We start from the raw sequence: 27,450 nt of genomic DNA on the forward strand, positions 1-27,450 counted from the left end.
GATTGGAGCAAGGGCCGGCAGTTCACACTGAGCGGAAACAAAAGTAACGTAGAGCACGTAAAAAGGCGAAGAGAAACAGTTCGCCGACAGCGTAATCCAAGAGATTTATTCTTTGGTCGCGATAAGTTATTCGAAACAGTAACAACCCTAAGACACGTGGGTGTTACCGACCGGACTGACTAAATATGGGATGACTACATAAAAATATTGTATAGAAAAAGCAAATGTCAAAAAAATTGTTCAAATGGCTCTGAGCACTATGAGATTTAACATGTGAGGTCATTAGTACCATAGAACTTACACTACTGGCCATTAAAATTGCTACGCCACGATGATGACGTGGTGCAGACGCGAAATTTAACCGACAGGAAGAAGATGCTGTGATATACAAGTGATTAGCTTTTCAGAGCATTCACACAAAGTTGGCGCCGGTGGCGACACCTACAACTTACTGACACGAGGGAAGTTTCCAACCGATTTCTCATACACAAACAGCAGTTGACCGGCGTTGCCTGGTGAAATATTGTGATGACTCGTGTAAGGAGGAGAAATGCGTACCATCACGTTCACGGACATTTCGACGACGTTTACAGCAGCATGGACTATCAGCTCGGAGACCATGGCTGCGTTTACCCTTGACGCTGCATCACAGACAGGAGCGCCTGCGATGGTGTACTCAACAACGAACCTGGGTGCACGAATGGCAAAATGTCATTTTTTCGGATGAATTGAGGTTCTGCTTACAGCATCATGATGGTCGCATCCGTGTTTGGCGACATCACGGTTAACGCACATTGGGAGCGTGTATTCGTCGTCGCCACTGGCGCATCACACGGCGTGACGGTATGGGGTGCCATTTGTTACACGTCTCTGTCACCTCTTGTTCGCATTGATGGCACTTTGAACACCGGACGTTACATTTCAGATGTGTTACGACCCGTGGCTCTACCCTTCATTCGATTCCTGCAAAACCCTACATTTCAGTAGGATAATGTACGACCGCATGTTGCAGGTCCTGTACGGGCCTTTCTGGATACAGAAAATGTTCGACTGCTGCCCTGGCCAGCACATTCTCCAGATCTTTCGCCAATTGCAAACGTCTGGTCAATGGTGGCCGAGCAACTGGCTCGTCACAACACGCCAGTCACTGCTCTTGATGAACTGTTGTATCGTGTTGAAGCTGCATGGGCAGCTGAACCTGTACACGCCATCCAAGCTCTGTTTGACTCAATGCCCAGGCGTATCAAGGCCGTTATTACGGCCAGAGGTGGCTGTTCTGGGAACTGATTTGTCAGCATCTATGCGCCCAAATTACGTGAAAATGTAATCACATGTCAGTTCTAGTATTCGTCTAATGAATACCCGTTTATCATCTGCATTTCTTCTTGGTGTAGCAATTTTAATGGCCAGTAGCGTAGAACTACTTAAACCTAACTAACCTAAGGACATGACACACATGCATGCCTGACGGAGGATTCGCCCTGCGACCGTAGCAGTCGCGCAGTTCCGGACTGAAGCGCCTAGTACCGCTCGGCCACCGTGGCCGGCTAGCAAAAATCAAGCTGAAATTCAATGGAAGAATCTTAAAGAGGAATTGATACATAACACAGGTGGCTTACAAACCTCTCGTGTGACACTTTTTGTAGTATTGATCATCCGTTAATGGAGGGGTGTGGGGAAGTGGGAGGTGTTTCGTCAGATCGTTTAGTAAATGCGGGAGCGCTCCGGAGATGGTAGGCAAACACCAGTGACAGACACTACAAGGAAGGCGTTGTGTGTGGCGGAGAGTTTTAGAGAATCATTCTTCTGATGAAACATTGGCGAATGGGAAAGGGAAAGAGGGGATGAGATAATTGCACTAGAACTACCATCCGACGCCCACCACAAGATGACCTGGATGAGGAGTTGATGCGTGTTACAGAGGAGGCTGTGGTCGCGGAACCCCGGGCACCTAACGGCAGCCACGAGGCCGTGTCCCCAGCGCAGAGGGACAAGTCGCCGCAGCAGCAGGAAGTGCGCTACCTGCACAAGAAGTTCAAGAAGGCGGCGGAGGCGGCCGAGGAGCTGGACGGCCGCGTGCAGGGGCAGGCGCAGGCGGCGGAAGAGGCGGCGGGCCGGTACGCCTGCCCCTACTGCCGGCTGGCGTGCGCCAAGCCCAGCGTGCTGCAGAAGCACGTGCGCGCGCACACGGGCGAGCGGCCGTTCCCCTGCCGGCCGTGCGGCTTCGCCTTCAAGACGCGCTCCAACCTGTACAAGCACTGCCGGTCGCGCGCGCACTCGCTGCGCCTGGAGGAGGGCGGCGCCGGCGCCGGCGCCCACCCCCAGCCCGCGCAGCCTCCCGAGTCGCCGCCCACGTCGCCCGCCGCCTCCGCCGCCTCCGCCTCTGCCGCCTCCGGAGAGGGAGACGGCGACGGCGACAGCGCCGACGACTACGCCGACGCAGACAGCCGCGACTCCCGGCCGGCTCCGGGCTCTCAGGTAAGTCGTTGCCGGACGCTTTGTAACACCAAGCTTACACAAGCTCCTGAACTCGGTTTTCCATTAAATCCTACTCCGATGTTCTCAGTCAATCCTATCTTACGCAGATCCCACACCGCACAGCAATGCTCCAGAAGGGGACTTCCAAGCGTATTGTATTTGGTATGTGTTTTCCGTTGCTTCTACAACGGTGTTCTGACCGTTTTATATACCATGGGGGATCAGTACCATCTCTTAGCAATTAAGAGATATGTTCCAAATAAATTACTGTCAGTACTATTTGTGTGCTCCAAACCACATCTGGTCTGCGCTTACATCTTCAGATTGAAGGAGTGGAGAATGTCCCTTAGGAAGGCTTCGAGCTAATTTTTATCTGCTTCTTGAAATAGATACATCTTGCGTTTATTTTTGATGTATTTGGATATTATGGTAGTCGGTCTTACTACAACCACCTTGTCGTCACTAATCTCCCCCCCCCCTTTCTCTCTCTCTCTCTCTCTCTCTCTCTCTCTCTCTCTCTCTCTCTCTCTATCTATCTATCTCTAACATTAAGTGTAACTTGTATTTCGTTTTGAAACGAAACTCTTGTGCACACCCATTTCAACATATATTCTTTATGGAGTTAACTCGTCTCATTTTATGAAATACCTCATACCACTATTCGTAACGGTACGTAGTTGATGCGCCTTCGCTCTGCAGCCGAAGCGCGTTTGCCATAGTTGGTACAGCCACAGGTTGCGTGAGGAAAACAAGCCAGTAACGTCGTAGAAAACGCAGAGGTCTTATTTCACCATGTTACCAGTGCACAGTAAGTCTGCATGTAGCCGCTGTATACGACACATTAATCTGAAACATTGTGAAATAATAATTCGTAACCGAATTACGTGACTGACAGTCACACAGAGAGCCACAGAAGCATGAGTCAAAAGTGATCTTATCCCTGCTGCTCATTTTTTTAAACTTTCTAACGCCCAAGGCATCATACATCATACATATCCGTTTTTTCAGTTTTGTTATCCTGAATTCCTACAGCCATTTGTGTATAGAATGCTACAGTGTTTTCCAGGAATACTGATAACTATCGCATTCGATTGTGAGTAGCATCGCGTGGACAAACATGCAGTGTTTCTTCAAAAATTTCGCCGCTTATTTATAGTGTATCGCTAAACTAACTCCCATGCTGTGGACGATACAAACTCCAGCAACGAACAAGGGTTCTCTCTTTATGACTAAACGGCTAAAACGGGCACAGTTGCAGGACGCCTTCCAGGGCAACAATAAAGTTTGGAACTCAATATTTCATGCCATGATCTAATCATTAATAGGCGTAATCTGACAGTAAGCGTTCAACACAGTCCAAGTGATGAGGCTACAAAGTGTATGATGTATATCTTTAAAGTAAAAAGAAAGACATGTGCGCTGAAGAATGCATGGTGGATAACAAGAGCTAAAGAGTTCATATATCTTGCACACAAAGATATGCGACAGTTCTTCCAAGTCACAAAAGAGATTTACGCTCCAACTACCTTTGGTAGAAATCCAATTTGATCCAGTGGCAAGAATACACTTCTAAAAGATCAGTGTTCCATCATGAATAAGTAAAAGGAACATATTGAAAAGCTTCTGAATTAGCAAACTAGTTATTGATGAACAGGTGCTCTACTTAATAGAACAAGCACCCAACAAAGGATAACTTGGGCAAGCTTCCACCAACAATGGACGAAGTTAAGCGTGCTGTCGATCAAGCAGAGCAACACAAGAACACAGGTCCTAATGATAGACCAGTGAAATATTTCAAAAAGGTCATAAACCACATACAGGAGCGGACTGTTGAAATCCGGAACACGGAAGAAACTTCATGCTGATTTCAGAAATAGTCGAGTGATTCCCATAATTCAGAAAGGATGCTGCAGAGACTACAGTAGTCTCCGCGGAATATCGATGCTGTCTAGTTTGGGTAAGCTAATTACTCGAATTCTCGCAAATCGTGCTATACGCTTAGTGGACGAATTACTCCTAGAGAAACCCTAGATATGCTTTTCACAGCTCGTCTGCTTCAGGTAGTACAGGAATCAAAATAGACCTTCTTACATTGCCTTTATTAACCCCACTAACGGATTTGAGTGGGTAAACTGTACAGCTTCGGCGAAAATTTTAATCGCAGAAATTTATTTTCATCTTGAAATTGCTGTACACAGGTATGACAACAACTGTCATTGCGAACGACTCCGTTGGTGAGCCATTCCATATCAATACTGCTGGCAAGCAATGATGTGTAATTGTTCCCAAGTTATTTTCCGTATATGTTGCCGCTGTCGTGCAGTCAGTAAAAGAGTTGTTCGTATGGGACAGCCGCGACTATGCAAGTCCATTTTGAAAAATGAAGAAAACGTAGAACAGTTGTTTAATCCACAATCTGTAATTGTATACACTTGAAGTTACATCATCTGGTGTAAACTGTAATAATAATAATAAAAAAAAGTTCTGTCAGACATGAATGGTAGTCGGCCCTCAAGTCTGAAATATTGGATAAGGAACTATGCTCCTAAAATTTCTAAATTACAACAAATTAAAAGACAGAAGAGGACGTTATTTATGGCAACAGCCTTGTCGCAGTGGATACACCGGTTCCGTGAGATCACCGAAGTTAAGCGCTATCTGGTGTGGTCGGCACTTGGATGGGTGACCATCCAGGCCGCCATGCACTCAGCCCCGTGATGGCAATGAGGAGCTACTCGACCGGATAGTCGCGGCTTCGGTCAAGAATACCATCATAACGACCGGGAGAGCGGCGTGCTGACCCCGTGCCCCTCCTATCCGCATCCTCCTCGGAGGATGACACGGCGGTCGGATGGTCCCAATGGGCCACTTGTGGACTGTAGACGGAGTGGAACTGGACGTTATTTACAAAATAACGTAATCATCTGAGGTCACCCTCACCCTAGTGTTGTCATAGCAACGAAGGTTCCATGTCAAAATTGTAAAAGGGACCTGAAAAAACGAATATCACGACCGGGCACCAAAGATTACGAAAATAATGAAACATGTAAAGTGCAATAAAAATCTTGGGAAGGGGGGGAGTCACATATTGCGTGGAATTACTTAACAAAAATTCCATAATAACCTTTGTCCGTGCAGCGCGAACGCGAACACAAATGGGAAAACGGTGTAAATAGTTAATAAGACGTGACTACTGAAGCCGCACAGGCGCGGTACGAAACAGAAATGAGATTGGTGGGTCGTTTAAAGTTGAGAAGCGGGAAGTAACAGCAAATGGAGACGGAAGCATCGCAACATTAAGAGAAAAAACTAATAGTAGTATGGTATTCTGCCTTACGGCAGGTCTTGTCATGGGTTAAGCCTCTTCAACTTTTATCTGTCCATAGCCAGTCTTTTCATTTCTGAATATTTGTCTCCTTTGATATTTCCCAGCATTTGATATCTTATTTTTCCTCTTCCTCTTAACCTCCACCATTCTTTCTATTCCTTCCTTCAGTAAACAGTCCCTCCGCAAAGCAATGTCCAATCCATTTCCGTTTTCTCTTTCCGATGACTTTCAGCATATTTCTTTCTTCTCCAACTCTTCTTAATACTTCCTCATTTCTTACTCGGTCTTCCCATTTCACTTTTTCCATTCTTCTCCATATCCACATCTCGCAATCTTTTTTCATCTTCCTTCCTCAATGTCCAGGCTTCCGCACCATACAGTGCAACGCTCCAGATGTAACATTTGGCATCTTTTCCTCAGAGCTTTGTTTAGTGGTCCGCAAAGTAATTTCTGTTTCCTCTTGAATCCTTTTTTTGGCCATTGCAATTCTTTTTCTAATTTCTGTTAAGCAAAACGTATCATCCATCATTACACTTCCCAAGTAATTGAAGCTATTCACTTGCTCTATTTCCTCTCCCCCTATTTTCGTGCGGCATTTTCTCCCCTTTCCTCCAATTACCACGCTTTTAGTTTTCTTCTTGTCAATCTTCTTCTAAGAGGGAAAAGGAACTGTACATTTAAGACAAGGGAAATGCTGAGGCGACCTACTCGACTGCTAGTAGCGTGACTCAAGGCGCTTGAGAATCTGAGCACTTATCGACTTGCAGCAAACTGTATAGATAATTTCAAACCTTTTCGAGACTTTTTCTCTCGTAGACGCCCCGTACTGCTCGCGCAGTAAAAAAAAAAAAAAAAACAAACAAAAAAAAAAACAGGCATGACACTTTAATTCATTACTTCTTTACTGCTGTCTCAGTTTGCAAACAATATCCACATATACCACTGAATGCTCTAGCAAAATTATATAATTGAGCGACATTGAGATGCGTGAAGAACTAGCCTTTCTTGGAAAAGAGCGCAAATTACCCACACTATACACATCGAGTGTTTGATAATGGGAGCTGTTTTATGCAGAGGCGTTAGATTCTTTAAAGAATAGGGAGTGGGGGGATTACTAGTCGCTCAGTTGTTAAAATCATTGCTCGATTCCTGCTATAATTAAAACAGTTATGTTGCGTAAAGTAGAGATTAGTGCAGCTGATACCGCTGCTAATAAACATCCAGCAGCTATGGTAAGATTCGAGAGAGATCTACGTGTTGCAGCAGGGCAGCGTTTTCGAATTTCTCGCTGAAAAATGCATTTTGTGTTACGGCGTTCTGTGGGGTAATTTCATCATGTATGTTCCTGATGCTGACGTTTCCTTTCGAACTGATTGCTTTCAGAGATTAATGAGCGGTGCAAACTCTTCACCAGTTGATGACCCCTATATTCTGACGAAGGTTTCTTCTGGAATGAGATGACTTTTTTGTTGTATTCAAAATGTAAATTTATCACCAGAGTTTCCAAATGAATCTAAATGGATAGTGGGTAAAGGCCGCATGGAAATACTGTGATTAATAGTCTGAATACGCTTTTCATCCTCGTCTTGCAACTTGTTCTATAGTAAATATCAGTACTAAAATCTACAGTTTCGGTACCCAGGGAATGAAACAGTTAATTTCTTTGAGTATTTTACTACTATGACTATAACGATCGTCTTCAATGTTAGCACCCAAATTATGTTGTTTCTTTCCGTTAGGAGTATGTTGTGTACTATGCAAGTGTTGTGCAGTGCAGTCGTCCACTGATGATTGTTACTGTAATAAGCTACTCATACCTGATAGCATGCGCATAGGTTTCATAAAGGCTGAAACTGTGGTTACATATTACTACAGCGTGTCGTTAATTCAATGAAAAAGGATAATGAGGAGCTCTCGCTAATTCCACACGCATGGTATTATACCTGGTCAGAATAGGCCAGAGCTAAGGTAGGAGTATGACGTTCTCGTTATGCTTATAAAACAGCGTGAATACAACTAAGGAGAACTTAATTAACTTTCTATCGATTGTACCGTAGCTGGAATTGGAAAAGTCACTACCAGCTTTAATGCGGCCTTTTCCCACTGTGCGTCTCAAGCACTATGAACCCAGCAAGAGGTGCATAGATTAGCAGAATGGGCTCGCATTTAGAAGGAAGAAGGTTGAACACTCCATCTTGCCATCCAAATTCAGGGTTTCCGCAAAATCGCCTTTGGCGAATAACAATAATCAGCTTTGGAAATGCGTGCCACAGCCAATATTCTACTCAGACAGTGTAGTCCATCGATCTTCAGTACAAATATTAAGCCCTCGCTTCCCCAAATAAAGTGGGAAAAAAGCAGAAATTGACGCTAGAAATTATTGGCGTAGAAAGTTCTCGTCTGACAGTTGCCTTATTCTCTCTCGTAGACATACCATATACATCGTTCCATGGGCGTACATTGTTGGAGATAGCAATAATTTTTCCCCATTATTAATTCTTGTTCTCGAACAATTAATTGTTTCTGTGTTTACTGTCGCAGTATAAAAATCCACAGAGGAGACTTGACTCGTGCAGGAGTATTCCAGTTTTCATGTGTGGAAATAGCAGCGTAACGACTATTATAAAGTAGCGCTCATGATTTAATACGGTATTAAATAAATGCAGTAAACATTCATAAATCATCTTCTGATGTTTAGCTACGTGAAAAACAAACATCGGCTAATGTTATCTAACTACTCTGAAAATAATCATTTTTCTTAGTCTTTATATCGAGTTGAATTTCTTTAGTAACAATTAAAAACTGAAAAATATTTATTAGTATCTCGTGGATGACATGCTTGTATAGTGAACGTAAGGCGAGTTTGCAATTTGTTATCGCATAAACACCCATCGGACTAACTTACACTGAAACAAGGTTGCCCGTTCTTTCGTCCGTGGAGGCCTGCTATTGGAGCTGCGATCGTACAGCTGCGTCACACGATACAGATAAGCGCTATCTTGATTTTAATATCCCCTCGTAATTTGCTCAGATAACAGCGTCATACAGAAGTAGTGTCGCCAATGTGTACCGATTGCTATTCGGTAGACTTGCAGGTCAGTACAAAAAAAAGACGTGGTTTTCCAGCTGTCAAATGTATTGCATTTTCCACTTCAATAGTTAATTTTTGGGCGTGTTTGGTGCTGTTGTAATATATATTTATAGCGGAGTGTTAATAGTTTTGGCGACAGATGCACCTAAATTGCACTGCTAGCAGAAAAATCGCGTTTGCGTTATTTATTTTAAAGATAGATGGATCGTGTAAAAACAATAAGTTGTCTTAATGGCTACAAGCCGACCATTTGCATGAATGTTTTAATACGTATTATATTTACTTTATACATGATGTACATTTAATTAAGGCACTTAGTTGAAAAACATACATACATTGTTTGCAAACATTTTCGTGAGCCCTGTGTGAATACTTAGCCTTGATAATGTTTCCTGCTTGTCCACTGCCCATAGACAAGCTTAGCGACCAAGTATTGAGTACAGTGGCAGTCTAGCAGCCGTTGTTTTGGTTCCACCACCTGCTCCCATTTCGAAGTAAGTTTATTATTACATACTACACTTAACTTCTTTTAAGGGGACTCGATTCATTGTCAGATATTTTTAATATTTTTATGGCTGCCTGACTGTCCACTGCTTTGTGTTAAGTTAACTGTGATACGGTATCTCTTTGCTGAATGTACGTCCATTATCCGCAAAGTAGTTATAAAATTTTATTGTAATCAAATAGGAAACTTAAAAGAATATCATTTTTCGACATAGTCTCCTTGCGTTTCGACGCACTTGGTCCATCGTTGTACAAGCTTCCTGATACCCTCATAAGAGAAGGTTCTCGATTGAGCTGCGAGCCAGGAATGCACCGCATCTTTCACTGCTTCGTCCGAGGCAAATCTACAGCCCCTTAATGCCTGTTTGAGTGGCCCAAACAAGTGACAGTCAGAAGGGGCAAGATCGGAGCTGTATGGAGGATGATCCAGTACTTCAAATTTGAGTTTCTGGAGCGTTTCAGCAGTGTGGGCAGCAGTATGCGGTCTGGCATTGTCGTGCAACAAAACACCTTTTGACAGCAATCCCTGGCGTTTGCTTTGAATTGCAGGCTTTAGCCTGTCAGTAATCATCTCACTGTAACGTACACTGTTTATTGTTGTACCCCTTTCCCCGTAATGTTCCAGTATTGGACCTTGTGCGTCCAAAAAAACCGTAGCATTTTTCCCGCGGACGGTTGGGTCTTGAACTCTTTCTCGCAGAGCGAATTTGGATGTTTCCATTCCATATTCTGTCGTTTACTCTCCGGCTCGTAATAATGGATCCATATTTCGTCACCGTTAATTATCTTGTTTAAGAAGTTGTCCCCTTTGTTACCATAGCGATCCAAACGTTTATTTTAGATGTCCAAGAGCGTTTGTTTATGCAAGTGTGTGAGTTGTTTTGTGACCCATCTTGCACAAACTTTATGAAGCCCAAGTCTATTGAGGATGATTTCGTAGGCAGAACCGTGACTAATTTGCAGACGATGTGCCACTTCGTCAATAGTTAATCGTCTGTCTAAGAGACTCATTTCACGTAAACGCTCAATGGTATCTTAATTTGTGGCGGTAAACGGTCGTCCGGTTCCTTCATCGTGCGCAACACTTGTGCGACCATTTCGGAATTTTTCAGTCCATTAGTAGACACTCCGTTGTGGCAAAATACCGTTCCCGTACTGTACCGAAAGTCTTCGATGAATTTCGGCCCCTGATACGCCTTCCGACCACAAAAAAACGGATCACTGAACGTTGCTCTTCTTTGGTGCAAATACACAGCGGAGCAGCTATGATTAACAGCAGGGCAGCGATAACGAAACTAACCTAGCGGCTTCAAAATTGAAAAAAGATATAATAACAAATAAACAAAGTATGCGTCATAAAAGTAAAACGACAGTACTGGCAAAATAAACTAAAATATATAACTAAATTGCGGATAATAATTGACTTACCTTCGTATATAGTTAGCCGTTATCTGTGAACAGTCTACTGTGCGCGTATTTTATAAATGAATATTTAAAACGTACATATGTTGTCTAATATGCTTTCCAAATATTAACTTGTTGTATGGATGCCGTACTGTCGTTCAAATGGCTCTGACCACTATGGGACTTAACACCTGAGGTCATCAGTCCCCTAGAACTCAGAACTACTTAAACCTAACTAACATAAGAACAGTACACACATCCATGCCCAAGGCAGGATTCGAACCGGCGACCGTAGCGGTCGCGCAGTTCCGGACTGAAGCGCCTAGAACTGCTCGGCCAAACAGTCCAGAATCTGTATGCCAGTCAGTCAAAGCGCCGTGAGCAATGAAGCAATCACCCTACCGACCCACTAGGTTGAAGATATTCACCTGTTGGTAAAACATGTGCCCTGCTGCGTGAAGTAGTACGTAGCTGCCTGCTGTATATCCTCGACCGACAGGAATCGTCGATCCTACATGGCCTTTTTGAAGGGACAGAAGGCGTGATAATGGCATCAGGACTAGAGGGTGGGTACTCGAATATCTCGCACTTGTCTTCCAGTTGAGGCTAAAGGCGAAGATCTATCGGCGTCTTGAGTCGAATACGACCAACACGGAGACGCGTCGAGTCACCATTCCACAATGGTAGTTTTGAGCAGACATGCCGCCCCATAACATTCTTCCTTCTCGACGGGTGTCTATCGGTGTTTGTCCTTTTGCAGCCAAGAAAAGAATAACACGAAGTTGGTCCTGTTGAACGCTTTTAGTACTAAAGTCTCCATAGTTCACGTTTCCGCATTTGCCGCACGCACTTTGGAAGACGAGACTGCCACACTAATCTCGTTCCTGTAAGTCGGTGCCTATGAGCTCATCGGACGAAAAATAAGTCACCCATATGAAATTATTACCCTGGACGTGACAACTGCCTGTATCTGGTTAGGATGTGTGTCCACGACGTTGTACGTGAACATCGCATCCACGTTAAGCCACTCGCTGAGGATTTGTCGCACACATCCACAAAGCTGCGGGGATGCTAATGTCGACATTTTTACCCGCCGTTCCAACACGTTCTACAGATTTTCTATGGGGCTCAAGTCAGATAATTTTTCAGGCCAGTTGAGTTTTGAAAGTGTGGGAGAGTGTTCGGAAAACCACTCACATATTCTTTCACGCCGATGAACTGTGCTGTTCTCGTCTTTTGTGCCTGTTCAGAAATGGTTCAAATGGCTCTGAGCACTGTGGGACTTGACATCTGTGGTCATCAGTCCCCTAGAACTTAGAACTACTCAAACCAAAGGACATCACACACATCCACGCCCGAGGCAGGATTCGAACCGGCGACCGTAGCGGTCACGCGGTTCCAGACTGAAGCGCCTAGAATCGCACGGCCATACCGGACGGTGATTTTGTGCCTGTGTGAGCAATAGCTTCTCTTGATGTGACACACTGCGATGTTCATTTCATGCAGTTCCCGTCGCAATGTTATCTCGCTAACAGGTTGGGATGGATCTTCATTGCCGACCGCTGTGGCTGATCGGTTCTAGGCGCTTACGTCTGGAAACCATTTGAACCATTTGGATCTTCATTCAGTGCCTGAAGCAATTATTGTCGGGTTTGGTAGCGATTCTGATTCAGAAGCCGTGAAACTCGTCCAAGGTCCCTGTCAGTCAGGATCTCTTTCAGACCGTAATTCAGACTTGCTTTTCCGTGGCCACGCGTGTTACACTTTTGCTTGTAGACATGTCGAACACTCCGCATCGTCACGCATTGTATGGCCATGGGTGCGGCTAAACACGATTGCCCCTTTTTTGCCACTGTCACATCTCTGCATTTGCCATGTTCACGTACAATGTTCGCTTGAAACACAAATGTCTCACTGATTGGTGCTGCCTTATGCTCACGTAGAGGCCGTGCGCGTGCGGTTGAGCAGGTGACTCGATCGCTGCACCTTCTTGACGATTCATCTGTGCGTGAGCCCTGAGCTGGCTGATATTATTTTGCCTGGTGACTTTACAAAAAAATAGTTCAAATGGTTCTGAGCACTATGGGACTTAACATCTGAGGTCACTATGGGACTTAACATCTGAGGTCATCAGTCCCCTAGAACTTAGAACTACTTAAACCTAACTAACCTAAGGACATCACACACATCCATGCCCGAGGCAGGATTCTAACTTGCGACCGTATCGGTCTCGCGGTTCCAGACTGCAGCGCCTAGAATCGCACGGCCACTTCGGCCGGCACACTCTGGAGTTACTCTAGATCTGTCAGTGAATCTCCATCCAAGGTAACATACTGTGTTCTACCAACCAAGAAATCCTCAGTGTAGTCATAAATCTCACTTGGTACCCCATATAAGCGTACTTTCGATGATTAGCGTGTGTGTTACTGAGTCAATGCCTTTTGAAAGCCGAGAGAAACTGCGTCTTTCTGCTTTGATCCTTGGCTTTCAGTATGTCATGTTAGAAAAGTGAGAGTAGGGTTTCACAGGATTCATATTGTGGGAATATGTGCTGGTTGGCATGGAGGAGGTCATTTGTTCTTTTTGTAGATGGGTGCGACCTGTGCTATCTTCAAAGCACTGGTCATAGTTCTCATTTCCAGAGATCTTTGGTGTATTAAGGTTCCAAGAAGTGTTAACTCAGTCACGAACTCGATATAGAATCTGATACGGATTCCACCAGTCCCGTGAGCGTTGTTTAGTTTTAATGATTTCAGCTGTTTCTCAACGTCATTGTCATTAGTAATCTCTTCTACTCATCTTTGCAGTGGTACGGTACGAGTATTAAATTGATGCATTTCTTTATAAAGTAACATTAGAAAACGGCGTTAAGAATTTCTTCTTTAGCTTTTGTATCTTCACTTTCAGTTGCTGTCTCACCTATTAGCGTCTGGACGCTTAAATTTGGTGCCACTACCAGCCTTTACATACAATGCCCCTACCTGAGCGAAAAGTTTCAGGAACCGCATTGAGATAAGAATAGCTGAGTCTTGGTCCTAGATGACATCTTGCCAATCAGGCTTAAATGGTTTTCTAACTGTATTTTACATTGTCTTGGCCGTTAAGTCGATGTGACATCCAAGGAATGCTAGTGAATCCTCCACAGTCGCAGAATGTGGTTGTTTGATAAGCTGTTTCTCCGAGGAACAGTTCTATTTTCAGGAGGGTGGAGGCTCGAATCTTCATCCGGCCATCCTGATTTAGATTTTCTGTGATTACCTAAATTACTTCTGTTAAATATTGGGATTATTCCGACAAGGCCATGGTGGACGGAAGACAGTCTCCACTTGCTGTTTATACGTCCTATCTTTCTGGATGATTCGCTACAGAAAGGACTAAATGAAATGGCCGCTTTCTTCTGAGGTTCCTCAAGAGGAGGAGATCTTTATTTATCTCTAATCTCGAGAAAATAGATTTCGTGTAGTGCACTCAATTCCGAGCACGCGCGCCAGTGGTAAAGCGAGAATGAAATATTCAAATTGTTCCCCATACTTCAAAAACGGTTTGGGATACTGTCGTGAATTACTGATCTGTGTTGCTCTCAGTTGCTAGTTTAATACTGCACTATTTCAGGATTGTGTCCCAATTTCAGCAACACTAGAATGTTGGCGAATCTTCGTGAGCTCTGCTGCGTTTTGGCAAAAGATGCAAGTTGTAACATTTCACGAGAGAAATTTTGGTATTATTCAGAAGGTTAACAATTCAGTCAAAAATAAGTCGCTGTTTTTGTGGCATTTTCAATAGAATTCTGTAACTCAGAATTTTTTTTCTACGCATCAGTGATCTGCTTCATCTCAAATATCTTTTGAAATGTGACAGATATAGTCTATTTTCGTATTGATCAGCAGTTTCCTGCGGCCCATAAATGAAATTAACCACATTTTTACGAGCAGACCTGTTCTCCTTTTTGGCTCTGGAATAGTTCTTCTTGAGAAGATATGTTTTGTAGCTCTGAAGCTGTGGTCCCTTTGACAACTTGCAGAAGCGTGTTAACTACTCTTCAACGGAAAAAATAATTATTAATATCTTTGGTGAACCAAAAGATGTTTGAGGTGAAAATACGATGAAAATAATGTGATGCTAGGTGTGAATTTTTATATATTTCTTTGATCGCCGAGTGTAGCAAATAAAAAAGCTTTCGTTTTACTACTAGTTCTTCATTATTAAAAACATCCCGAATTAAAATTTTCCACTGAGATTGCGGAATAAGAAGAGATTTATTGGCTGTTTACACATGTTCTTCTTCAGAGAATCGTCATCAGTAGTGAATTTTGACCAACTGCGCCAAGATACTGAAACAGCTATTTTTTGTTTTTAGTGAGTAACTGAGGACAAGGCAGGTCAGCAGTTCATGTAATAGCACATTCTCAGTATTTTAAAAAAAAAAGCCATATTTGCAGCAAAACCCACAGGAATTTTCATTTCACCAGCTATCGACGGCATTAAAAATTAATGTGTTTTATTGAAAAAGTTTATAGTTACTTGAATAACTTGGTGGATAATGAAGTTTCGTATAATAACTATATTGCAAAATACTCTTCTTTTTGCATGCTAACGGTTGCCAAAATATTGTATCCATATTTCAGACCGTGTGAGATGTGAACGTTACGAATATTTCATCCTGGTTTTATCTCTGGTGTGTGCGATCAGGTTTGAGTGCGCTACATAAAATCCATTTTCTCGAGATTGGAGGTAGACATCTTTCCAAGTCTAAAGAAAAGTTAAATGTGTTAGCTAAACTTCACACGCAACAAATTACCATGTGGTATGTACCAAACGTAAATCATAGCAACCCCTATTTTATATTGCAAACCTTTAGACTTTTGTACGGTGTCAATTAAATGCGAGACATCACTGTAACTATGGCCATTACCGAAATGATGGGATCTTCACCATGAAGCTGATATATAAAGCTATAAGTAATAGCAAAATCGATTTTTTTACCAAGTAGATTCTGTAAAATCGCGCGAGACTGCAGAGCTAAGGGAGCACGCATGACGTTCTCGTAATACGCGATGTTATTTGCATTATGTGCAGCATGCCTAAAGATGACAGCCACACTTCGTGCAGAAAAAGAAGGCAATAACATCAGCCACTCCAGCCGGGGGTTTTGGCTGTGAAGATATTGCCCTCTTGCAGCTCACCATTTCATTCTAGGATAGACTAGGGGAAAAGTGAAATTTTTCGGCGTTCCTGATGATGGCAGAGTGTTTGCCGAAATATTGGGCCAATTAGACAATGACATCCAGCCGTTGATCCGTGAACTATTTTGTCATGAAGTACACTAGGGGAAACCGAAGAATCGCAGCTCTTTGAGTCTGGAGTTACACTTTCTAGAAAACATTCTCTTCGTCCACTGTTGTATATTCGCTTCCTGCATTCCTACTTTCGAAATTATAGATTGCGCCAGATACTCAGCTTTCCTTCTTTTCTGGGTACCGGATTAGGATTCTCTTCAGACTCCATAACAACATTTTTCTCACCACTTTAGACTTCTTCCAGGAGGAGGTTACATTCATCATCAGTGTCACCTGTGAAGAACACTTGAATTTCCTCATCTTGAGAAAAGCCTCCCTTCTTCCAGAAGACAGTCTATCTGAAAATACATTACTTTGAAGTGTGGTTTCATACTCCAAAAGTGTTTGGTCACTCAGATACTAAATCCATTGGGGATTTTCACTTATTACTGTGTTGTAATTCAAAAGAAATAAAAATGTAAGCAGTTAACATTTTAAAACATTTAAATACATAAGATCATATTTGTCCCATGTAAAATTGTAGTTCTATGATCTAGGAACTTGAGGTGAAGTACTGTAATATGAAATGTCTTAATATATCTAGACACTTACCTTGAAATTATTTTCTCATCTTCCGGCAGATCATTTCTCAAAAAATTAGAACAGTATTAAAAGCAAAACTTATCACACATAGCAACAAATATACACAATATCACAATATTATTCCTTCTCAAAAGTACTGTCCTTTGGTGTTCATTGTTGAAACACAAAGAAAATAACAACAATGAAACCAAGCACCAACAACAGAATGCAACTTTTAAAAATAATGTGTATGATGGTATCATTAATTTATGAATGAGCTAATAGAATTAAGTAGTGGTGCAATCAATGCTTGTAATTCAGTTCCATTTCTGAATGTAAATTTTAACAATTTGGTTATATAATGGATTAGCCACCATCATTATACATTAATTTACTTTCGCCCACATGCTAAAATCTTGCCTGAAAAGATGCTCAGGCAGTACAATTTTCCAGATCCTTTGCTAATGTGTGTGAAAATAGTCAAAGTCAGTCTCTCTCTCTCTCTCTCTCTCTCTCTCTCTCTCTCTCTCTCTCTCTCTCTCTCTCTCTCTCTCTCTCTCTCTCACACTCACTCACACATCGATAGATAATTACATAATTACAGCTTGCTCTTTGAAGATATCCCAGCTGCATGACACACATAATGGCGAGTAAAGATGCTTCTTCAGTGATGAACGTTAATCAGTATGCACTAACAGAACAGTTTGGTTGAATGCTTAATATTTTCTGCTAAAACTGTTGACCCTCAATGATGTTCCTATATCTCCGGGACTAGACTATTATTCTGATACATGAAACCAATTGTGCCGTTTTCGTTTGATATATTTGTTTCCTGTGGAGTAAATTTGACTTCCCAACAATTGACAGTACATTAGTAGTGAATGTGAGTACTAACTGCGTTCTCAGATACTGATCATTATTCCTATATTGCTTTATTGCATGGCACTGTTAAGCTCAGTAAGATACACATCGTCGTTGCATGGAGTAACTCTGAAGATCCAGGTTTCAGGTATATGGAAACACACATTTCTTTTTTTTTTTTTTGGGGGGGGGGGGGGGGGGAGATGCATATAAATTTTTGAAATACGTCACATTCGCCATTGACTGTAGAAATTATTCATTTTACAATTCCAATTTCAGCCGTTTTCAAGTGGTACTGCAAAAGTTTTTAGCTCACGTCACTGTTGTCATAATTTTAACATTGATATATTTTGGAATTAATTGGCTTTACTTTGCTTGTTAAACTTTGTACACTCTTTCCTCAGCAATTTAATCTTTGTACATTGAAAATGCCGTAAAACATCATACGCCTGTCTAGATACACAACTGATTAAGGAAATTCTACACGGTTGAGAACCCCAACCATGAACTTTGATATTGCACCCCTCTCCCCTACCCACTGTCGCCAATCTACTCCATCACTCATTCTCTCTTCCCCCTCCACCTTTTTCTTGCCCTTCATGTGTCTACTCTCCACACCATCTACTCCCATTCTTCCTTGTGTCATCTGCCATCCATTTCGCTCACCTTCATCTCCAGTTACGAAAAGAAAAGCTCAGTCTTGATAAGGGGTAACACGTTTACAGAATCTGTAGCATGTGGGAAGCAGCAGTTCCCTACAGAAGTCTTCAAGCTTAGTTGAGCAATGTAGATCAACTCACATCGGAGAATGTTGCTTATCATTGTTGCTACAGATACAGATGAATTGTGTGTACATACACACACACACACACACACACACACACACACACACACACACACACACACACACACACACAGAGAGAGAGAGAGAGAGAGAGAGAGAGAGAGAGAGAGAGCACTTCCTTGGTTGTCTGCTCTTGGCTACCCCTGTAGAAAATGATATTCTGGCATATTAAATCCATATAATATGTGAAATGAACCTGGAAAAAGTTCTGAATGTTTATTTGCAATCTATGTAAATGTCTTCAGTCTAGAATGGACTACTTCAAAAATATTGGTGGGTTTTAAAAGTTGCTCAAGTTATTGTAAATGACTTTAAAACAATATTCTCAGAAGCTCTGACTATTGTCGCATCATTTGCAATGACTTCCTAGTACTCTTAACAACTATACTCTGTGCTGTATATTTCAGCTAAAACAGATGTCTTGCTCTGAATTGTTTTAACCATAAATCAGATGTTTTGACACTTTAGTACATGTAAAGGTCTCAGGTGGTGATCACCCTGTTCCCTGTGATGATTTTAAACCACACAGTAAAGTATAAGTAAGGTTTTTTCAACCTGTTCATGAATGTGTCATTAGAAATGTATCGTACAGTATTCAGCGGAGTTGTACATCGTGTATAGCTAACCTGAAGAATGAATGACAGTATAGAAACGACATAAAATTTCCTTGTGAAATTAGTACTTTAATAACAGATGGCTATGGCAGTGGTAAATGGTGTGGTAAAAGCAGATAGATTTTCAAGTTTTCCACAATTTGAATTCACTGGCTCCATTATTAACATCTTAAAGACTGGATCACCACATGACCTTTGTTTAAATGCTAGCTGTCACATTATTATTTGCTGCTAAAAGCAACATATGAAATAATAAACAAAAATTGTAAGGTACTACATTGATCTTTCGGTATATTTTGTGTATGTTAAATCGAAAGATCTTTGTTCCCGGTAGCCCACATAAGATGATCATATCGTGAAAGAGATACTGCGGCTCATTGTCAGCATCAACACATTTTTGCAGAACCTACAAATCCTCCTTAGTGTTTCTTGAAAAAAGCGTGGGAGTACTAACAAATTTCTGAATTCAGTGTGTGGGCACTGTGTAGGTGCATGCTGAGGGTGGTGAATCGGAGGCAAGAGCTTCACCCAGCCCGGCTCTGTCATTGTCATCGGTGGGCAGCACAAGCTGTGGCAGTACTGTTGTCACCTCAGCAACATCCCTGTCACAGTCGCCGCTGCAGCAGCAGCAGCAGCATAGCCAGCAGCCTGCTCGACACATATACAAGCCAAAGTTCCATAAGGCAGTACTCTACCAGCAGGTAAGCATTGATTTACACACTTTCTGGTTCGATATTGGAATGGTTGCTCACAGAGTGCTTAGAGTGGCCTATTATTATCTCTTTATTACAGCATAGATTTCCAGCAGACAGCTGTGGAACTTTGAATAGAACATTAGTAAAGCAGTCATGAATTTGAAGGCTACTTGGAATACAACAGTGATGTATTAGGCATGCTCCGGGTACCTGCAGTTTAACATGTATTCCAAACCTTAGTACAAGTCAGTATATATATATATAATCTCAGCAAACTTTGCCAGAGATGACAAAAGTGATAAGTGACAGATCGAAATCCCAGGATTGACTAGGATTGAACTTGAGACCCCTGGACATGTAGCTGGCACGTTACCACTTAGTCATTGAGACAAAACAAAAAAAACAAAAACTACAATCTGACATGGCAGATCAGGCACACAACAGGAGTCAGTAATCACATAGGAACTGGGGATCACAAATGCCGTGAGAGGGCGCTGCAGTCATAAGAGAGCATTGCCATACAAAATGGGCAGAGTGCACAGAGAACAGCGCCATTCATGCAGTGGAAGCCTTGGGAGTAACGTGGCTAACTACACGTACCACAAAATGGGTGAGGTGCATTTGATTTATGGTGCAGTCAACTACAATTGATGAGAAGCCGTACAATTACGTTGTTCGAAATATCCCAGTAGATAATTGCCATATCTTAAGTTATTAGCCACCCTTCAGTGCTGATTGTGTGAAACTGCCCCATTCCATGTGCACAAGCCAAATGCTATTAGCCAACAGACAGCCCAGGCAGTTGCAGTGGAAGAAAGGGTGCAGTGCACATCATCAACATGTACACAAGATGTATGACGCTGGTACACGCAACCCACTGTCTGGTGCATTTTACACAATGATGCGAAGTACTGCATCCATTTCATTTTCAATGTGTCCGGATGTTGCAACTGGTGGACTGCACCAAGTGCATTGGATTTTCACCATGGTTTTTGCACGAATCTCCTGCAGATCAAAGCTTCACAAGAAGGGGAAGGGTAAACTGGCTGGGCTGATAGCAGGAAATTTAAAGGGGGGAGGAATTACATCTCATGGTGGTAACTCTTTTTTAGTGTAAGATCAGTGTCCAGTGGGAAACTCAGCCAGGCAAGTACTAAAGATGTTAAAAAAGTTCAAGATACTCACAAAAGTAAAATGAAAAATGTTGGTATATTTCATCAAAATATTGGGGGATTGAAGAATAAAATTGATGAGCTTCTGCTTTGTTTAGAAGATATAGGAACTGAGAATGTAATAGATGTACTATGCCTGTCTGAGCATCACATTGTCACTGATATGCAAAAGGTTAGCATCAATGGGTACAAATTAGCTGCGCATGTAAGTAGAGATAATATGATGAGAGGAGGAGTTGCCATATATGTCAAAAGCTTCCACAGCGCAAAACATTTAGAAACTAAAAAAAATTTGTGTAGAGTAACATATGGAAGCATGTGCCATGAACTAAAACTAAATGATGGCACTTTCATAATTGTAACAGTGTATAGGTCCCCCTCAGGGAATTTCCAGCTATTTCTAGAAAACTTGCATGCTTTGTTGTGCTATCTGTCAGCCAGGGGGAAGCAAATTATCATTTGTGGGGATTTCAATGTTGATTCCTTGAAAGAGTGTAATAGGAAGAATGACTTTGTAGTATTACTCAGTTCCTTCAATTTGAGATCCGTCATTGATTTTCCTACTCGGATAACAAACAACAGCAGGACATTGATAGATAACTTTTTTTATAGACCAAGATAAGTTTAAGGACATACGTGCTTATCCTGTTGAGAATGGTCTTTCAGATCATGGTGCACAGCTAGTTACAGTACATGACATAGCTCCATGCAGTATATCAAATCAGAATTTCAAAGCAGTGCGTTCAATTAACAATATAAATACTGCAAACTTTAGGGAAAGTCTAAAGGAGCTAGACTGGGATGAAGTGTATATGGAACCCAATGCAAACTTGAAATATAACTTATTTCACGATACATTTGAAAATTGTTTTCCCAAGAAAATAGTGAAACATAATTCCAAGAAAACATATAAAAAACCTTGCCTAACTAAAGGAATAAGAATATCTTGCAATTGTAAAAGAGAACTGTATCTAACAGCAAGAGGGATTACTGACCCCAAAATTGTTCAATATTATAAAAACTATTGTGCGGTACTAAGAAAAGTTATTAAAAAGTCCAGAAGCATGTGTATCATGTCTGAGATCAGTAACTCTGATAATAAAATTAAAGCAATTTGGATTATTATTGAAAGGGAAACAGGGCAACCAAGAGCACAGGAAAACTTTAGTGCCATAAAACTGAATGACAAGTGTACTAACAATCAATCTGAAATTGGAAATATTTTCAATAATCATTTTTTAAATGTTGTGGAGAAAATATGATCTAGATCTTCACTAGAAGAGGCAAGGCTTCTAATAGAAGAGGCCATACCTGTGCAGTTTGAAACAACTGTATTTCCACGAACCTCTCCCTCTGAAATCAGTAAAATAATATACTCACTGAAAAGTAAAAGCTCTTACGGAATTGATGGCATTTCCAGCAACATACTTAAAGCTTGTTCCCCACAGATAAGTAGGATTCTCAGCCACGTATGTAATAGCTCTTTGGAGTAGGGTGTTTTCCCCGATAGACTGAAATATGCCATTGTAAAACCATTGCATAAAAAGGGGGATACGTCGGATGTCAACAACTATCGCCCAATCTCTCTTCTGACAGCTCTATCAAAAATTTTTGAGAAAGTAATGTATTCAAGAGTAGCCTCCCATATTTGTAAAAATAAAGTACTAACAAAATGTCAGTTTGGTTTTCAGAAAGGCTTTTCAACAGAAAATGCTATATACGCTTTCACTTATCAAATATTAAATGCTCTGAATAACCAGACATCACCCATTGGTATTTTTTGTGATCTCTCAAAGGCCTTTGACTGTGTAAATCATGGAATTCCTTTAGATAAGCTAAATCATTATGGTTTGAGGGGGGCAGTGCACAAATGGTTTAATTCATACTTAACTGGAAGAATGCAGAAAGTTGAAATAAGTGGTTCATGTAATATTAATACAACAGCTGATTCCTCAAACTGGGGGGCTATCAAGTACGTAGTCCCACAGGGTTCGGTCTTAGGTCCTTTACTGTTCTTGATATACATTAATGACTTACCATTCCATATTGATGAAGATGTAAAGTTAGTTCTTTTTGCTTTTGATACAAGTATAGTAATAACATCCAAAAACCAAGAACTAAGTGATGTAATCGTAAATGATGTTTTTCACAAAATTATTAAGTGGTTCTCAGCAAACGGACTCTCCTTAAATTTTGATAAAACACAGTATATACAGTTCCGTACAGTAAATGGCACACCTCCAGTAATAAATATAGAATTTGAACAGAAGTCTGTAGCTAAGGTAGAATTTTCAAAATTTTTAGGTGTGTCCATTGATGAGAGGTTAAACTGGAAGCAATACATTGATGGTCTGCTGCAACGTCTGAGTTCGGCTACATATGCTATTAGGGTTATTTGCAAATTTTGGTGATAAGAATCTCAGTAAATTAGCTTACTATGCCTACTTTCATTCACTGCTTTCGTATGGTATCATATTCTGGGGCAATTCATTGCTCAAAAACCTGTAATCAGAATAATTGCTGGAGTCCACCCACGGTCATCCTGCAGACATCTATTTAAGGATCTAGGTATCCTCACAGTAACCTCACAGTATATATATTCACTTATGAAATTTGTTGTTAATAATCCAGTCCAGTTCAAGAGTAATAGCAGTGTGCATAGCTATAACACCAGGAGAAAGGATGATCTTCACTATGCAGGGTTAAATCTGACTTTGGCACAGAAGGTGGTAAATTTTTCTGCCACAAAAGTCTTTGGTCACCTACCAAACAGCATCAAAAGCCTGACAGATAGTCAACCAACATTTAAAAATAAATTAAAAGAATTTCTAGATGACAACTCCTTCTACTCATTGGCTGAATTTTTAGATATAAATTAACAGAGGGGGAAAAAAAAACTAACTTAAGCATTAGTGTCATGCAATATTTTGTGGAATGTAATATCTTGTACAGGCACCTTTCTTTAACCTGACATGTTCCACATCATTACGAAGTGTCGTATTCATGATCTATGGAACAAGTATTAATCTAATCTAATCTAATCTAGTGTCCTCTTCACTGACGAGGACATGATCTCTCTTCAGAGTGTGATGAATGTTCACAACCTGCATATGTGGGCGGATGTGAACCCATATGTAACATGTACACGTGCCTCAAAGTGCAAATTTATCGTTAATGCGTGGGCTGGCATTCTCAAAAACTTTTTAATTGGGCCATACATTCTCCGTAACTGACTTGACAGTTGCACATATCCTGCCAGACATGATTAATGATATTCCCATGCCTGTTTATAATAACATTCACTTTCAGTACAATGGAGAACCCTCCCACACGTTTCAGCAAAGTGAGGGAACATCTGCAGGCAAATTCTCCCAGCTATTGGATTGGTTGCGGTGGACCAGTTCACTGGCGACCATGTGTCTTCAGTTGATTTTTTCCTGTGGGGGGTATCTGAAGGTCCTTGTGTATGGAAAACACCTGTTACATCACTGGAGGACTTAGTGGGCAGGATTGTTGCAGCAGCAGGTTGTCTTTGAGATACGTCTGGACAATAAGCGTTAATTTGTAACATGTGACTAAAAAACTACAACTCCTTTTTTGAAGCTCTGGGTAGCCTTTGCGAGACCCGGTTCCTATGTGATTACTGATCCCTGTTGTATAGCCAATGTACTATGTCAGTAAATGTTTGTGTGTGTGTGTGTTTTTTTTTTTTTTTTTTTTTTTTTTAGTGTATCTGTATAAGAAACTAATAATGTAGTGCCACTGTGTGATAAATGTTGGAATTGAGAATAATGATATAATTTGCCCAAATGTTCTGTGTGTGTGTGTGTGTGTGTGTGTGTGTGTGTGTGTGTGTGTGTGTGTGTGTGTGTGTGTTTTTCCATAATATTAAAGTTACCACCAGGTTATCAGTAAATCACCACCGTTGAATCAATACTGTCTGATAAGGTAAATTAATGACTACTATCAAGAATTGAAAAAAAATTGTATTGTGGCTATATACAGACATAACAGCCACTGATTTGTACAAAATGTGAGTTACTTTAAAGTCACTTATTCGTTATCTTCATTATAGTAATAAGAGATTCATTATTCATCGTTTTTGTGCAATTCATAGAATTTAGAAAACCATGAAGAAGGTACATTCTCTGAAGACTTTGATACAAGCCAGTGATAGTTGAGTGAATGGCCTTGCCTATGCTCGTTTTTCAATTTAGATCACTCCCTGGATGTATGTGAATGCTTATGATGACTTTTGCTATGCTCTAGACTTTGCTCCTGGTTAACCATTCACTCTGTAACTCCACTGCCATCGACCTGAGGAACAGCATGTTTATTCCACCGGTTTCTGTGTCACTGCCATTATGAGTGATCAGTTAGAGTAGCAACTGCAACTGCAAAAACCACCACAGTAATAGAAATACAAGCAGTAGGAAAATAGCTACAACAGGAATTGCTTTTAAGACTACTGCAAAACCAATAGCTGCATGCATCTGCGGCGTTACCACCTCCCCTCTCAGCCATAAACTTACTTTGATGATGCAAACAAATGTCACGAGGTCTGTTTAGGTCATTTTTTTCTTCATGAAATAACTGATCTTGAACATCAGAATACACTCTTACTTTAGTGTAGTAATGAACTGTATAAAGTATTGCAAAAGCTATGCCCACTCTGAATCTTCAGCAGTTAGAGCTTTTCTTAGGTTTATGGTTTGCTGACTCGCTATTACGGTCACCGAACCCACAACCGTGCTCAAATTTAATCAGTGTCTCAACCAACACAAGCAAACAAGTGCAGCTTGGGCCACTGACTTGCAAGCCCTAGCACAATAATTAATCTGTCGTGTTGTTATATGTGTGGGTTCTGATAATAAAGTTAATAATGTCAAGGCTTTAGTCATCTGATCAAAAACTGAGTGATGTGCTAAAAATTTCCAAAGCTCATGAAGTAACAGCATCAGTGCGGCTATGTTTAATTATACTTCTAGTGTTGACTTCAGTAGTAGTTGAACTTGTCATGACTGTCATGTTCTATGATCAACTGATGGCAACCAATCACCACCACCACCATTGCCATCACTACCACCACCACCACTACCCAGTTTACTCAGCACTTGATTGTCTGGTAAACTGATGGAGTGAGGTTCAGTAGAGCAGTAATTAGTGATCCATCATCCTCGTTGTTGGTAAAAACACTCAGGAACAGAAGTATTTGGTTTACCATCGTAGTGACCAAATGTGAGTGGAAGCTCATAAAAAGCTTCCTCAAATGTCTTTCAAAGACTCCCAGAGAAGTTAGTGCAATCAAATCAGTCCAGATTGAAACCTGAGGCATCAATGAAATTGCTGCCTGTTCAGTGATGTCGCTTGTTTGGCATGCCACAAACCATGGGTTTTAGCAAAAGTCTGCCTTGGCCTGTGAGTTATAACAACAGGTCCCAGTGTGCTCCACACATTCTTTCCAGTGCCAGCAGGCAGGCTTCGGAAGCTTGTGGTGCAGCTGGAAATTAATGGAGCAATAACAGACTTCCAGTTGGACAAAGGAATGGCTGAGTGTCTGATTAATGCGCATGCATACAGCACATCTGCTCCTCACAGCTGTGGTACTTTTAGCACAAAGTGGTGACATACAGTGGACAATCAGTCCTACTGACAGCTCAAATCATAGTCCAGGATAGGTATAAAAATGGAGCTCGGCAACTAATCCTGCTGATAGTTTACTTTTGCATGACAACTAATATTTTTGGCTTGGACACTTTTGCACCAGTTGTATCGTGTTCAGTTGTGATTTCATTCAAAAAACTTGATACATTATGTACCAGTATAAGTAAGCATTTGAACTTACATTAGGTTGTGCAATGTAGTTCCAACATCATGTATCCTTAAAGCAGTTAGCAGTACATAAGTTTAGTTGGGTACACTCAATGCCTTCCACCATGTGTGATCAAGTGCAAGCAGAACTAGAGAGACTGCAAAGTATGTGAATAATATCTCCACTATTGTCTATCCAGTGGACAATGCCCATGGTGGTAGTTAAGAAGCCAAATAGATGACTTAGAATTCATGGTTATTTTAAGGCTGCCATTAATGCTCAAGCTAACACAGATCAATATCCCATTCCCAGATCAGAGAACTTTCTACGAAATTGGCTGAGGGCCATATTTTTCCAGGACAGATCTAACTGTGAAGCCTATCTTCAATTACTAGTAAATAATGAGACACACTTTTTGTGGTTACTACACTATTAGACAGCTATTTTGGGTGACAAGCACTTGCACAGGGTTTCAGATATACTTCAAACCCAAGGTTTTCATTGTCACCTCGAAAAATGTAGTTTCTTTGAATCAGATATAAAGTTCCTAGCACATACAGTATGGAAAGAAGGGCTCGTGCCCACAGAAGATCATGTGGACACAATCAGTACCTTACTAGCACATGACAACCTCAAAGAACTACACTCACTCCTGAAAAAAGTTAGTAATTATGCAAAATTCCTTCCTGATGTGGCATAGATGTCATACCTGCTCAATCGATTATGTAAGAAAAGGAGTTAGATTCGTGTGATCAGAGGTTAGTCAGAGAGCTTTCTTGCAACTTAAAA

General features: G+C 41.3%; 1 protein-coding gene across 2 annotated transcripts in view; it reads left to right on the forward strand.

Annotated features, from left to right (window-relative positions):
• Window positions 1-27,450, forward strand: part of LOC126270443 (transcription factor HIVEP3) — a 388,605-nt gene that overhangs the window by 304,234 nt on the left and 56,921 nt on the right. For both annotated transcript variants that reach the window (XM_049974070.1, XM_049974071.1), the window contains exons 3-4: window positions 1,922-2,478; window positions 19,471-19,683. In XM_049974070.1, coding sequence (XP_049830027.1) covers window positions 1,922-2,478; window positions 19,471-19,683 — 770 coding nt within the window. The remainder of the gene's footprint in view (window positions 1-1,921; window positions 2,479-19,470; window positions 19,684-27,450) is intronic.

This window comes from Schistocerca gregaria, chromosome 1 (genome assembly GCF_023897955.1).
Source record: "Schistocerca gregaria isolate iqSchGreg1 chromosome 1, iqSchGreg1.2, whole genome shotgun sequence".
Classification (NCBI taxonomy): Eukaryota; Metazoa; Arthropoda; class Insecta; order Orthoptera; family Acrididae; genus Schistocerca; species Schistocerca gregaria.